The sequence below is a fragment of the Mesocricetus auratus genome, unplaced genomic scaffold (genome assembly GCF_017639785.1).
Source record: "Mesocricetus auratus isolate SY011 unplaced genomic scaffold, BCM_Maur_2.0 Super-Scaffold_100003, whole genome shotgun sequence".
Lineage (NCBI taxonomy): Eukaryota > Metazoa > Chordata > Mammalia > Rodentia > Cricetidae > Mesocricetus > Mesocricetus auratus.
In genome coordinates, this window is record NW_024429188.1 from 45563972 (window position 1) to 45579469 (window position 15498).

Genomic DNA, 15498 nt, shown 5'->3' on the forward strand with positions numbered 1-15498 from the left:
GGCAGTACCTTGGGAGCGTCTGCATGGGGAACAAACAGCTGCTACAGCCTAGTCCCAGATCTCTGCTGCTCGCGCTCGGCCTCTCTGGTGCTCAGGAGGGCCTCTTCCGTGGCTCTTGTCTGGCTGTACAGGGTATACAGCTGTGTCAGGTACTCCCAGAGCCGAAGAGGAAGGCAAACTCACCTATTATCCTCTACGATCCCCACAGGCCAGCAGTGTGGCAGCCTATGGCTCAGCACTGGGGTGTTCCACAAATAGACGGAGCCCATAAGGAGAGGTAGGAATGTTCCGGGAAGCCCCTGGGTAAGGAAGACTAGACATAAATGAGTAGGTGGGGAGGGAAGGAAGCGGGGAAGCTGCTGTCACAAGGGTGGGAAACCCAGAGAAGAGTCAGACTTAACATCTGGGACTGCAGTCCTAGCACCCCCACTTGGGCAGCTGTGAAACTGTAGACAAGTTTCCTGTTCACCTTCCTCCCCTCTTCTCAGTGTCTCAAGCACAGGCTGGCCTTGAACTCACAATCCTCCTGCCTCTACCTCCTAAATTCTGGCATTATAGGCATGTCTTGTGCCTGACTTGAGTCATTTCCTTTCAGAGTTTCTTTCTATAGCGGCTACAATGAGAACAGGTGATTATGTAGTAAATGAGATTTGCATGATGACGCTGACAAAGGAAGTAGTATTGTTGGACATTTCATATCTCCAAACTGAACCAGAGGGCCTGGGAGATTGACAGTCCTTGAAGCTGGTGGTGGTGCTGTGTCCTGGTCTAGTTCATGGGTTGGGAGAGTGGGAGGATTTGGGACAGGAAGATAATGAGGTTCAGGAAAGCGGTGGTTGACACAGGAAATACAGCTAAGGGAACAGGGGGTGCCTCATTGACTAGCCGCACTGTGCCTTCCTTGCGACACCTGAATCATGAGAACTAGGTATGCTTGCCTACTGGGTGTGAGGCGGTATTCATGCAATACCACCCTGCTGGTTTTCAGACAGGGTTTCTCTGTGTAACAGCTCTGGCTGCCCTGAAACTTGTTTTATAGATCAGGCTGGCCTTGAACTCACTGAGATCCACCTGATGCTTGCCTCTGCCTCTCAAGTGCTGGGATTAACTCTACCTGTTTTCTTTTCCTTTGTTCTGTTTTAGACGCAGAGGCCAAAAAAGCATGTGAATGGCTTCGGGCAACAGGGTTCCCTCAGTATGCTCAGCTTTTTGAAGGTAAAGCCACTTAATTGCTCTCCCTACCCTCTTCCAGAACTCACTTTTTCCTGCAGCTTTTCATCTGCAAAATGGGTAGGATACACCCTCACTGCTGTGTGTCCTGGTCCTGACCAGCTTTGTGCAGGGACATCACTCATGAAGCTCAGAATTCTTCATGACATTGCGCTCATCAGCTTCCAACTCTGGTGCCAGTCGTGTTTTAAAGGCCTCCATCTTGCTCATTGTGGACCTCCTGGTGACAATGTGAAGGAGGGGTTATGCATCCTTGTGGCTCAGTTGGGATGCCACTTTGCCTGCAGCAATAGCCTCATTTCTGTTTTCCTTCATTTGTCTTCGTTTTTCTGGGTTTTGTAGAGTTCCTTATGCTTGTTTCTTCCTGTCTTTCACACCCTGGTTGCACCCCCTACTTCTTGTCCTGTCAAACTCACCCATGACCTCCACAGCCACTTCCCAGCCCTCGCCTAACTCTTATCTCTCAGTAGTATTCAGTACTGGTAGACATTTCCTTTGTCCTCTGAAGTGCCTCCACCTGCCTCTTCGTCTCTGGCTGCTGCCCTCTGTCCATTTGCTGACTCTGCTTCCTTTAACTGGCATCAAAATATTAGGGCATCCCAGACCCTTTGCTTTCTCCATGTTGCTTTGCTATGAGATGCTCATTCATCTTTCCCGTGGCAGCTCCTGAATGGATCTGTCTAGACCTCATTTCAGAACTTCTGCTTCATCTAATCAGCCACCAACTCAGTGTCTTTACTCTGAGATACAGGTACCTCAGATTTGCCAAGCCTAAAACAACTCCTAAAGGCACAGCCATCCACTCTGTTGCTCGGGTCCCATATGGCCAGGAGTTATCCCGAATTTCCTTCTTCCCTATGGCTAACATCCTGCGAGTCTTTCCTTCTTCCAGAATGAACACATTCTGCTCACCTGGACTAATGCACCGGCATCCTTCTTGACCTCCATGCTTCCCTTTCACTGCCCTAGACCTGTCCACCACGACACGTGACCATGTGACCACGTGACTCATGTGCTTTGATAAGTGGAATAAGTGCAAATATTGCACCCTGGCTGACTACTGTTCTCCTTTATTCACTCCACCCTAGACTCCTCCCTACTCCCTGCTCCTACCATGGTCTCTCCCCCATCAGAACCTTGAGATTTATTTTACTTATGGCTAAAACTCATTCTAGTTTCTCTGCTTAGCCAGCTTTTTCTCAGTCTTCAGGTCTTCTCTCTCTCAGAAATCTCCCCAGAAGATTTCTATTTGCCTCTATTTGCCCTGTCACCCTGGGTCAGGTTTTTCATGGCATTTGTGTTATCTAGGTTTTGTGTATTGTTGACTGCCTGTTACCTGTATGAGTGTAAACTCCCTGAAGGTGGGGACCCCAATTCTGTGCCTGGCATGAACTGGTATCAGTATCAGTTGAATGAGAAAATGTGTGAATGGTTTTACCTTTCTCCACACATCTTCGTTTTTCCTCTCCTTTCCCTGAGTCCTGGGGAGCTGGCTCCCACTAATTTAGCTAGACATTGTATGGTTGTATGAAGTTCTCTCTGCCCTTGTTCTTTCCCTATACCCCCATAATTTGCCTTGAAGGTGCGGGAGTTTGCCTGTTGGAAAGCCCAGAAATCAAATGAAAAAGAACTCAAGTTGACTCTTGGCAGCCATTGAAAGTCTCAGGCCTGTTGTCTAGACCTGGACCTGCTTTCCTTGGTCCTTCACTTCATCTCAGACCTCCCAGATATTCTCTGGTTTTTCCTTCAGTTACCAACTTTGACCTCTATCGGTTCCCTTGGGCTCATTGGCTTTCTTTCCATGACACAATACCTGAATGTGTCAGTTTGAATGTGATTGTCTCCCATAAGCTCAAAGGGAGTGGCGCTATTTAGGAGGTGTGGCTTTGTTGGAGTAGATGTGATGTGTTGGAGGAACTGTATCACTGTGGAGGTGGGCTTTGAGGTCTCATATATGCTCAAGCCCTGCCCAGTATCTCAGTTCACTTCCTGTTGCCTGCAAGATGTAAAACTCTCAGTTCCTTCTCTAGCACCATGTCTGCCTGCACACTGCTGTGTCCTGCCATGATGATAATGAACTAAACCTCTGAAACTGTAAGCCACCACCCAATTAAATGTTTTCCTTTATAAGAGTTGCCATAGTCATAGTTGTCTCTTCACAGTAATAGAAACCTCAAATTAAGACAGAGATAAGCAACTTAAAAGGAGGGTCAATGTATTTGACCTTGTGGTTTCCATCCATGGTTGTTTGGTCCTGTTACTTTGGGCTGTGGCCAGGTAGACCATCATGGTGGAAATACAGAGTGGAGGAAAGCTTCACCCCTCATGGTGGGCTAAGAAGGAAGGGTCTGGAGGGATAGTGAAGATAAGAGTAAAGCTCTGAAACCCATTCAATGACTCCACTCCTTCCGCTGGGTCCCACCTCCTAAAGACTCCGCTACATTCTGGGCACCTGCAGCAGAGACTTTAGCCTTCACCTTAGACTCTAAGGCATGGTTCTCAAGTTCTAAGTGGTTCTCAACCTTCCTAATGCTGCAACTCTGTAATATAGTTCCTCATGCTGTGGTGACCTCCTAACCATAAAATTATAGCTGATATGTGACCCCTGTGGGTCTAAGGTCTAAGAGAGACCTTAAAAGCCAAACTCTATCACCTCTATTTTACTCCTAGCTTTTCCTTCTACTGTGGCCCTTGCCTCCTCGCTTCCTTTCATCCTTGCCTCCCACCCCCACAGTTCAAGGGTAGCTGGGGCCATTTTAGATCCCCTACCAGACTCATCTTTGCTTCTTTCCACCACACAGAAGGTGTGTTCCCCCTGGATATTGGCTCTGTGAAGAAGGACTACAGTTTTCTGGACCAGGACTCTTTGGGGGCCCTGTGCAGGTAGGGGGCTGAGGGCCAGGCCTAGGAAACCTTGAGCCCATTTTGTGCTTCTTTGTGGAAATGACAACCCCTTGTACCTTCTATTAGAGGGGAACATAATCTATTAATGAGCCTCATTTTCTGCAGTCGCATTGCTCATTGTGATTACTGTGTCTGTAACACTTTCCTCTAACCCTGTCACTGTAGCTAGAAGACCCACATCTGCTCTTGCTTCAAATCCCCCAAAGCATGCCTTGGTTTCAGCCTCTTTCCACTTAAACTAATTCTGGTGTTTCCTAAGACTAAACCATGATTTCTCCTTGAATCTATTAAAGTCACCTTGCTGGTTAGCCTCTGTATTCTGACCCTCCTCCCCTACAAAGTCATCCTCTCTTCAGACACCAGAATCAGGTTTTTGTAAACCCCAGGTGGGTACTCGCCTCTGTTTAAAATCTGACACTGCCTATATGTAAAAATACAAAACCTTTTCAGACTGACACATTTGCCATCCTTCTTTTGACCTCCCTTGGCTTTGATCCCAACCTCTCCCACTAGTTTCTTTGTTGACTGACTGTGCCATTCTTTACCTCGTCACAGGCTCCTGGAGAAGTCTGGAATAGCTGTCCCTGCTTCTCTTGCCCTCAGAATGCCCCCTCTGCTTTTCAGGAAGCCTTACTGCATCTCTTCCTGAAAGATACTGGTCTCATCTTCAGTGTGTCTGCTGTGCCTTCTGCTTACTCGTTCCTTGAAGCTATCCCATTTGAAGTGCTTTATTTCTATATCTATCATCACCTGGAGGACAGAGGCTCTAATCTTCCCAGCATTGTACTTGGAAGTGGTTTGACCCCTTGACCATGGGAAATGGTGGATGGCATCTTAAAAGTATCTTGGTAGGCTGTATCAGACTCTGGGGTGAACACGTACTTTGTGTTGCAGGAGGCTGATGACCTTGAACAATTGTGCTTCGATGAAGCTTGAGGTTCATTTTCAATGCAAACAGGTGAATCCCGGCAAGGGGTGAGGTCTGTGGTCTCCTAGTACCTTGGAAAATCCTGGAACACTTGTGAACAAGCTCTGTTCTCCAAGGAGTCCAGGGTCTCTAGCATGGGGGTGGAGATGCAGGGACCTCCTCTACTGCAGGCCCTATGAGATCACTTAGGGTTTTGATGAGCCTCCCCTATAGGAGCATGTGAGAGCGAGCACCCTGGCTTATGCCTGACCCTACCCCCTATTCAAACCACCACTCCCTTTTGTTTTTCAGTAACTTGATCTAGTGATGGCTTTCTGTAGAGAAATCCACTTACTTAAGAGAAAACCAATTACTTCTCAGTTTGTCATGGCTAAAATTCCTTGACTAGAAGAAGGGACAGGACAGTGTAGCAGAAAGATCAAATTCAAGATCACCAGTCTTACCTCATAAGATCTCCCTTCCTTGGTCCATAGCTTCATTTTCCGCCTCACTACAATGAGTCAGGAGACAGGATTGATAGTTGTCTAAGGCCTTTCCAACATGTCCATTTCTTGTAGAAACCATAAGGCCTCTTTGTCTGTATATGGCCTTGAAAGTAAACCTCATGGCCTCATTGTTTCCTGGGGACAAGTTCTTTGGTTTCCTCTGGAGCTTTCCCCACCACAGGCCCACAGTCAGGTAGGGTAGCCAAACTGAGAAAGCATTGGCCTGGGGGCCCTTCTGTCACTGTCATGGTTTCCTCACCTTGCCAAGGAGAAACTGAATTAGAAAACCTAAAATCCTCTCCAGTTCTTAGATACCATAATTTTAATGTAAGACTATAGCCTATAAACCTTTAAGAATCTCTGTCATTGACATAACCACGACAGTAAATGAAATAGCTTCTGATTTGTGTCACTTTTCCTAACTGTGAAATGGGGGTAGTGGACTAATTTAGATGGCTGTCACCATACATCTAGGCTCTGTTTGTGTTTCCTAGTTTCCCACAGCACTCCCAGAGCCTACTTTCCATTCCTAGGCCATCTTCTCCACCAGAAAGCAGAGTTCTTTACCCTGCCTCACCCTAAAGCACTTGGAAGCAGAGTAAGGCACAAGCTGGTACTTGTCTGTTGGGCTTCTGTGACCTCTCCCTTGATGCCCCTCCAGGATGAAGACTCAGAAGAGGAAGAGCAATGCACCATCAGCAGCCACTGGGCCTTTGAGCAGGAAAGCAAGTGTGGGTCCCCCATGGGTTCTTCTGCCCTGCTGGCCCCACCAAGCCCTAGCCTCCTGGGGACCTCAAGCTGTGAAAGTGTCCTCACTGAGCTTAGTGCTGCCTCCCTGCCAGCCATCTCTGTGAGCCTTTCACCAGAGTCAGCAGACCTGTCCTTGGTAGATAATGTCCCCAGCCCAAGTAACCGGTCCTTCCTTAGTCCCAGCCAGTGCCAGGAGGGTTCTCAAGACAAAGTAAAGAAGCATTATTCCCGAAGCTTCCTCAAGCATCTCGAATCTCTGCGGAGGAAGGAAAAGGGTGACAGTCGGCAAACAGAACTTGAGCAACGCCTGGCCACCTCAGAAAAGGCCACCAAAGCGTCATCTTTCCGCAGTTGCCGTGGCTTCCTCTCAGCTGGATTTTATAGGGCCAAGAACAGGGCCACCACTTCAGCCAGGGGGAGAGATAGTGAGGCACAGAAGGCTTGGGAGGCGTGGCCTATAGCCACACTCAGGCATCCCCAGCCTGTTCGCCGGCGTGACTGCCTGGTACATGTGCCTGGGGACCATAAGCCAGGTACATTCCCTCGTTCTCTGTCCATCGAAAGTCTTTGTCCAGACGATGGCCGTCACCTGGCAGATTGGCAGCCAGGTAGGTGCTGGGGTTATGAAGGACGCCGGGGCTCCTGTGGGTCCACGGGCAGCCATGCCAGCACTTACGACAATTTGCCTGAGCTGTACCCAGCTGAGCCTATACAGGCTGAGGCTGAGGCTGAAGATGAGGAGGGTGAAGGCAGCTATGCCCATCTGGATGACATCCTGGAGCACGTGTGGGGGTTGCAGCAACGGGTAGAGCTCTGGTCTCAGACCATGTACCCAGAACTGAGGCCTGGAGATAGGGATGAGGAAGAGGAGGAGGAGGAGGAGGAGGAGGAAGAGGAAGCTAGTTCATCAGTTGAAATAGCCGCAGCTGAGGTGGAAGGCCAAGATGAACATCTAGCCCAGGCGGAGTCTCAAGCCCATGGAGAATTCCCACCCCAAGCCAAGGATGAAGTCCCACTTATAATCCTGGCTCAGGCCCCAACTGTGGTCGAACAATTGGTACAGACTGAGGCTGAGGCTAAGGCTCCAGCTCCAGCCCAGGCCCAGGATCATGAACAAGAAGCAAACTCGGCTACAGAGCCTACTTCTGCCTCTAGTCTGTCTGTGGAAGAAGGACACTCCATTTCTGACACCGTGGTTTCCTCCAGTGAACTTGACAGTAGTGGCAACTCCATGAATGAGGCCGAAGGTGCGGAAGCCCTGGCAGGACCCCAGGCATCAGTGCCCCGGGAACGGCGTGATTCAGGTGTTGGAGCCTCACTTACGAGACCTTGCAGGTAGGAGTTTGGGGTAGGGACGAGGGTGGGGTCCCTTCTCAGTCTTTGCCTTCTTTCTGTTCTGCTTTCCTAGTCGTAAGGCCCAGGGGAAAGCTCTTGGGGGTCAGGAGATCATTTCCAGGCAGCCAGTCCCAAGAGAAAAGGGGAGTTCTGATTGTTCAGTACAGCATCTAACCATGATGTGGCCTTGAGAAAATGCTGCCTTTTCTGGCCTTGGTTCCCTCGTCTTAGCAGCAGGGTGTCAGATATCTCTGCGCCTCAGTTTTGATGAAGTGTTTCTTGCCACAGTAGCCTTAGAACGGGGTAGAGACTGGCACTGCCTTTTGGGACTAAACGTGTCTGAGCTTGCTGCCACCCTCCATGAGAGCTTCTTGAATCCTGGGTAACCTAAAAGCTGAAAGCAAGCTTTTGCCATCCAAACCCCCATCCTAGCACCTATACTTCTTTTTCTTGGGGAGATAAAAAAAAGGACCAGAAAGACATGACCTTTTCTAAGGGTTAGCAAACCTGTGTCTCTGGTGCTCTCTGCTCCTCTCACCTCAGGAAACTGCGTTGGCACAGCTTCCAGAACTCCCACCGACCTAGCCTCAATTCAGAGTCACTGGAGATCAACCGGCAGTTTGCAGGCCAGATCAACCTGCTTCACAAGGGCTCGCTACTACGGCTCACTGGCTTCATGGAGAAGTACACTGTGCCCCACAAACAGGCCTGGGTATGGTGAGTGTCTCTTGAGTCATGCAGGATGGAAGCTGTGGACTTTCCTAGGTTCTATGTCCTGGGAGCATAGCCCAGATGCAGGACAGAAAGGCAGGCTGAGCCCACAAGTCAGTGGAGTGGTACCATTCCAGGAGGGGTCGTGTAAGGATAGATGTGGTCTGGAAATCCCCAGGTCCTCCAGCTGTCCTTTCTCCATCCCGGCCTCCATGCCACCATCAGTGAAATTGTCCTAAAGTACACTTTGGTTGTCGTGCATTGAGTAAATAAACAGCCTTGTGGCTTCCCACTGTCAATTTCTTTCTGTCATGATCTTCTCATGCTCTGAGGTAGCCCCATCCTCCTGGCTCTTTAGTTAGCCATTCTCAAGCACTGTTGTCCGATGGCCTGTGGGACAAGTCGCCCTTTGCTCTGTGCCTTTTCACATTTGTTCAGTCTGTCCTCTTTGCCTGGAGTATCTTTGCCTTGTTCCTCCTGTGAGACAACCCCACTCTGCTTTGCAGGAGTCGGCTGAGTTACCACTTCCTCTCTGTAGGCCTATCTGCCCCAGTAGGTGTACTTTTCCTTCCCAATGGCTCTTCCCCTAAGTTCAAGACCTATTGATGGGCATATGAATTATCAATGTGGGCTCCTATGGCCCTGTGGTTTCTGCAGGCTAAAGATAATGCAGGTGCTCACTGAATGTGGCTTATGGCGACATAATGTGTTCCCTACTTTTCTCACTTCTTTTTTTTTTTTTTTTTGGTTTTTCGAGACAGGGTTTCTCTGTGGCTTTGGAGGCTGTCCTGGAACTCACTTTGTAGACCAGGCTGGCCTCGAACTCACAGAGATCCACCTGCCTCTGCCTCCCAAGTGCTGGGATTAAAGGCGTGTGCCACCAACGACCGGCTTTTCTCACTTCTAGATGATAGATGGCCTTCAAACTGAGTTCTCTTTTCCTGATTGCTTGTTAACCCCCAAACAGGTCAATGCCCAAGTTCATGAAAAGGAATAAGACCCCAGACTACCGGGGGCATCATGTGTTTGGAGTGCCACCCCTCATTCATGTGCAGCGTACAGGCCAGCCTCTCCCCCAGAGTATTCAGCAAGCCATGCGCTACCTACGAAGCCAGTGCCTAGACCAGGTGAGTCCTCCTCAGGGAGCCTTTGGTTCTGGGAGGTAAGGGAGGCCCAAGGTTGACTGCTGGGCCCTTCCTCTTGGGTTGGGCTACTCACTAGAAACCTCTCCTCTCCTTGCAAGGCTCAGCGGGGCTGATGTCAAAGTTCCCTTCCTTTCTTAATGGCTGGAGCCTTCTGTTCTCTTTTGGGGCAGTTTCTTTCCATCCCAGGCTTTGTAGTCTCCCTAGTCTCAGAGCCTGTCTTAGCCTAAGGCCACCTGTTCACCCTCATCCCCTTGACAGCTAGCTTTCTCTCTGGCAACCAGGCTGTAAACAGCTTTCTCTCTGAACTTGCTGAGCCCATCAGGAAGCCTGCCAGGGTTCCCAGCCTCCAAGATGGCCTATGCTCCTGCCACCCCAGTCCTGGGCTGCCCTCAGAGTCTCCCTTCTCCTCTGCATATCATATTATTCCTCCTTCCTCTCAATGGGTCAGGTGGGCATCTTCCGCAAGTCTGGGGTCAAGTCCAGGATCCAGAGCCTGCGCCAAATGAATGAGACCTCCCCTGATAATGTCTGCTATGAGGGCCAGTCAGCCTATGATGTGGCTGACCTACTGAAGCAGTATTTTCGGGATCTGCCTGAGCCCATTTTCACCAGCAAGCTCACCACCACGTTCCTGCAAATCTACCAGCGTAAGTCCCCTGTAGCTCTCCTTATTAACCTGCTACACACTTGGCCCGCCTGATCCTGAGGGCTTCTGGGAAAGTAACCTGGCAGCTGGCCACATGAGCTCATGGGAACATTCACTCTCTGGATTTGAAGAGACACTGGGAGAGGGGCCACAGTCTACTCATTTTTGGTAGGGTAGACTGAGGCCACGAGGAAAGAACTTTCCCAAAGGCTGCCCCGAGCTTTAGAGCAGTGCTTGGTCTAGCCACCAGATCCCATCTGACCCTTTTCTTTGGAGACTGCCGGCCTTGTGCACTCTGGAAGACAAAAGCTTGCTACTGGTGCTTCTGGAGAAATAAAAAGGCCCTTCTGCCCTTCCTGTCCTGCAGTCCTCCCCAAAGAACAGTGGTTGGCAGCCGCACAGGCTGCCACCTTGCTGCTCCCTGATGAGAACCGGGAAGTGCTGCAGACCCTGCTCTACTTCCTGAGCGACATAGCCTCTGCCGAGGAAAACCAGATGACAGCTGGCAACCTGGCAGTGTGCCTGGCACCCTCCATCTTCCACCTCAATGTCTCCAAGAAGGACAGCCCTTCTCCCAGGTGAACCGGGTAGTGCATGCTGAGGCTGGTCCAAGGGAATTTGGCTTCACGGCACTTGGGGAGCTACTAGTGCTATTCCTATCCTTATACCAAGGGCCTTAGCCACTGTGGAGCATTCCTTCCCCAAATGGCACCAGGTGACTTTATAGTCAAGAATGGCAAGCCGGCTTCCAAGACCTAAGAGGCAGCTGTCACTCGTCTTGCCTTATGCCTTGGTGCCATCTTAGTCTGTCCCCATCTCCCTCCAGGATCAAAAGCAAACGCAGCCTGGTTGGTCGGCCAGGCCCTAGGGACCTGAGTGAGAACATGGCTGCCACCCAAGGCCTATCACACATGATCAGTGACTGCAAGAAACTTTTCCAGGTGAGTCTGGCAAGGCCATGGTACCTGATTAGGAGAATTATCAGGCCAGACCTTTGGACCTTGTATCAGAGTTCTCTAGAGCAATGGTTCTCAACCTGTGGGTTGCAACCCCTCTGGCAAACCTCTATCTCCAAAAATATTTACATTGCGATTCATTACAGTAGCAAAATTACAGTTTTGAAGTAGCAACGAAAATAGTTTTGTGGTTGGAGTGACCACAACATGAGGAACTGTATTAAATAGTTGCAGCATTAGGAAGGTTGAGAACCACTGCAATAGAGGAACAGAACTGATAAAATGTGTGTGTGTGTGTGTGTGTGTCTGTCTGTCTGTCTGTCTTCTGTCTGTCTGTCTGTCTTATTAGAATGGCTTACAGGCTGTGGTCTGACTAGTCCAACAACGGCTGTCTTCTTACAGAGTCTGGTAGTTGTTCAGCCCATGACACTGGTCTTTGGTCTCTGTTGAAATCCTAAAATAGGTTCTAATACCAGTCGAGGAATGCCTTAGCAACAGGAGAGATAAACTTGCCAGCAAGAGTGAGGGCAAGCAGGAGAAAAGCAAAAAGCCTCTTTCTAACATGTCCTTTCATGTGGGCTGCCACCAGAAGGTGTGGCCCAGATTTAAGGTGGGTGTTCTGGCCTCAAATGACCCTGATTTGGAGTGACCCTTCCCACCCCAAAGGATCCAATAAAGAAAAGCCTCCACAAGTGTGCCCAGCTGCTTGGTTTTAGTTGATTCCAGTTTTAGTCAAGCTGACAACCAAGATCAGCCATCACAAACCCCAGGTCAGGCAAGGGGCCCAGCTTGACACACCCCCGCAGGCTCTAATCTGTGATCCTCGTTCATCAGTTTCTCATCCACCCCACTGTGGCGCAGTAACCGTGCCTCTCTACTCTTAACACTGATGTTTGCGGGGTACCCTGCTCTCCACAGCACACACTCAGTGCACTTATGTGTGTGTGTGTACCCTCCCAGGTGCCCCAGGATATGGTGGTGCAACTGTGTGGTTCATACAGTGCAGCTGAACTCAGCCCTCCTGGACCGGCCCTGGCTGAGCTGAGACAGGCACAGGCTGCTGGCGTGAGTCTGAGCCTCTACATGGAGGAGAGTGTGCAGGAACTGCTTCGGGATGCTGCGGAACGCTTCAAGGGCTGGACCACTGTGCCAGGGCCTCAGCATACAGAGCTGGCTTGTAGGAAGGTGAGCATCACATCTTCATTTTGTTGTAGACCGGGAGAGAGCCCTGGGTCTGCCCCATGGAGTTGCTCTGTCAACCTTGCTGTGCCTGTGCCCAGTACTTGGGGTATGGCAGCCAGCTGAACAAGTGCCTGAAGGAGCCAGGAACCATATGAGGCCAGTGCATCTCTCTGGGGCCACCTTCCTGAGGTCTCTTCCACAGATCTACTTCAGACTCACTAGCATCGTGATAGCTCATTGAAATGCCTGGCTTTCCTTTGGCCCTGGACAGGCAAAGCCCCTTGCAGTACCTCGACTGTGTTTCTGTTTGTGCTGTCCTGCTACTTGGACTAATCTACCTCCAAGTAAGACCTCTCCCAGGTCACATTTAGTTGCCACATCATAGCTTCCTCTATCCAATACTTCCAGTCGGGCCCAGGCCTGCAGGTGGCTCCTAACAGTGCCCCTGTGTTAGTGGCCTTGCTGTTTCTGGGATGCTGATCTTGAGTGACATTGCAAGCCAGACATTTCTGTGTATAGAATGGCCATGACTAAACCTTCCCTATGGGTTTAAGGTAGGGAAATTGCAAAGAACCTGACAACATGCAAAATGTCTTGATGATGAATCCATTAAGGATAATCACCCCTTCTTTTCTCCAAATCCAGAAATATCACGTGCTGTGCCCACATTGTCATAGGCCCAGTAAGCATCTGAATGTGTGGGATCCATTGTTGCTTTTTTGCTCTAGAGCAGGCTGCAGTGCAGGCATGTAAGAAGGACAGAGAAACAGGGGTGTCTTTCTGTTTGTCTGAGTCTGGGTCTAGTCAGCCAAGGAGCCCAGAAGCTACAGGGAGGGAACTCCAGACCCTGTAGCCTGAGGCCTGGCCTGGCATGAATTTGGAGTGTTCTCACCTTGATGGTGTTTCTATCCCCACCCCTTTCCTTGTAGGCGCCAGATGGGCACCCCCTGCGTATGTGGAAGGCATCCACAGAAGTGGCTGCCCCTCCGGCTGTGGTGCTGCATCGAGTCCTACGGGAACGGGCCCTGTGGGATGAGGACCTACTGCGAGCCCAAGTGTTAGAAGCCCTGATGCCAGGGGTGGAGCTCTACCACTATGTCACTGACAGCATGGCACCCCATCCCTGCCGTGACTTTGTGGTTCTCAGGTGAGAGGCTCCTGCTGCCACCCTGCTGCGCTTCAGGGACCGCAGAGGTGGGGCAGGTGCCAGCAGCAAGGATCTGAACATGGGGTCTTGCTCTCTGTGTCCCAGGATGTGGCGCTCAGACCTGCCTCGTGGTGGGTGCCTCCTTGTCTCCCAGTCCCTGGATCCTGAGCAACCCGTGCCAGAGTCTGGAGTGCGGGCCCTCATGCTTACTTCCCAGTACCTCATGGAGCCCTGTGGCCTGGGCCGCTCTCGCCTTACGCATATCTGCCGTGCTGACCTCAGGTATCAGGCTTGAGTTGTCTGCCTCACACCCTTGGCCCTGAGCCGATCCCTTGCCTCTACCCCATCTCAGTGATCCCCAAATGTGGAGGAGAATTCCTTCCTTCCTTCTCCCTGACAAAGGTCCTGGCGGAAACCCAATTTCTCATGTCTGCCTGTCTCTTCCTCCCCAGGGGCCGTTCTCCTGACTGGTACAACAAAGTCTTTGGGCACTTGTGTGCCATGGAAGTGGCAAAGATCCGGGACTCTTTCCCCACACTTTTGGCAGCTGGTCCTGAAACAAAGCTGTGAGCCTTAGGATGGTTGTTGCCCGGGCCTCTGCTACCAAAGAAATGAGTGAGAAGACCTGAGACACCCTTAGGGGCAGAGTCAGGTTGAGGTGATCCAGCTGCCTGTCTGCTTATGTCCTAATGCTACTCTGAACATACACAAGAAGACAGGGTGTAGGTGACCTATCTCCACCAACCTTCATCCCCCATACTGCATTCTGTTCTCACAAGAGGAGAGAATCTTCTTAGTGGCAAGAAGACCGCTGTTGCCCACCTGACCAAGAAGACCCATCTGTGTCTTGATCTCCAGCAAGCGGAAGAAGGTGGAGATCACTGTGCAACCCCAGCTGTCTGCCCAACTAAGAATCCAAGCCATCTTGCTTGGTGCTAGGGTTCTTTCAAGTTTGGATGGGAGGTTCTGATCCTGCCTTTGGGGCCAACATTGACCCTGAATACAGGTCTGGAGCAACAGATGGGGTATAGCGCAGGAAAGCACCAATGATCACAATCCATTTTATTTATGTAAACATGATGCTGACTTCTATGAGGCAGACCCAGAATGGCCCTAAGGGCCTTTACTAGGTAACATGACGAATTGGGATAGCTTGGGATATAAGGGTGGAGAACCTTTCTTTCTCAATCCCCAAGACACCAATTAAGCATCCTCCCCTGTTTTGGTCCACATTTTTTCTGTTACTCCCTAGAGTTGAGGGCAGCCTTTGGCCACTCATGGCCATAGCTACAGGTAAATTAGGTCATTTCCACGACACAGGCCAGGCCAAAGCTGACAGTGGCAGCAAGATGTACAGATGTAATCTCATGCCTTTTGCCCAAGGAGGGTGGTCTATAAGAACAGTCCTTTTCTAAAGTATACACCCTGAACAAAACACAGGGAAGGGCTTCCCTTAGTCATACAGCCCTGGTTCCAGCCTAATCTACCCACCCAGTGCCTATGATTATTCACATGGAAATCTAGCAGTCATTCAGAGGCCAAGTGGTGCTTTCTTTATCTTTGGCTAAGTAAACTGGATTGTGGTGGGTTGCAGCTATCATTGTAATGTTTATCTTGTTTTCTCTGTACCTATAAATACTGTATAGCCAGAATATATATGTGTATATGTATATATATATATACATATGTATATACCAATACATATACACACATATCTGCATGCACACACAACTACTCCCTCTTGTGTACATTATAATCTCTGGGTGGGAGCAGGGTCTGGAGGGCCTGGGCTGAGGCACCTCTGTTCTCATGAGAGAGGAGAGGTGAAGGGCAGGCCACAGAAGTTCCCTCGGCAGAACAATAAAGCATGACTGGAGATGCACATTGACTCTGTAAATGGCTTTTTGCTGAGACAATGGACTGGGCCTGGCGTTGCAACTCATACATAGGTCACATGTTGTGAGGATTTTCCTTGGCTTCTGCTGAGTCCCAAAACATGGTGTCAGGACTTGGGGTAACACCATGGGGAAAAGGGAAGACCTCTTGTCTTGAGAATGTGATTGGGAAGACAGGCAGAAT

General features: G+C 50.1%; 1 protein-coding gene across 2 annotated transcripts in view; it reads left to right on the forward strand.

Annotated features, from left to right (window-relative positions):
* Stard8 (StAR related lipid transfer domain containing 8) overlaps positions 1-15301 on the forward strand; it is a 78252-nt gene extending 62951 nt beyond the window's left edge. For both annotated transcript variants that reach the window (XM_040744235.1, XM_040744236.1), the window contains 13 exons: positions 1144-1215; positions 4032-4113; positions 5029-5092; positions 6209-7632; positions 8176-8349; positions 9311-9470; positions 9937-10135; positions 10502-10712; positions 10961-11075; positions 12051-12275; positions 13202-13419; positions 13525-13701; positions 13872-15301. In XM_040744235.1, the coding sequence (XP_040600169.1) occupies positions 1144-1215; positions 4032-4113; positions 5029-5092; positions 6209-7632; positions 8176-8349; positions 9311-9470; positions 9937-10135; positions 10502-10712; positions 10961-11075; positions 12051-12275; positions 13202-13419; positions 13525-13701; positions 13872-13989 (3239 nt within the window). In that variant the 3' untranslated portion in view covers positions 13990-15301. The remainder of the gene's footprint in view (positions 1-1143; positions 1216-4031; positions 4114-5028; positions 5093-6208; positions 7633-8175; positions 8350-9310; positions 9471-9936; positions 10136-10501; positions 10713-10960; positions 11076-12050; positions 12276-13201; positions 13420-13524; positions 13702-13871) is intronic.
* Positions 15302-15498: the final 197 nt, after the last annotated feature.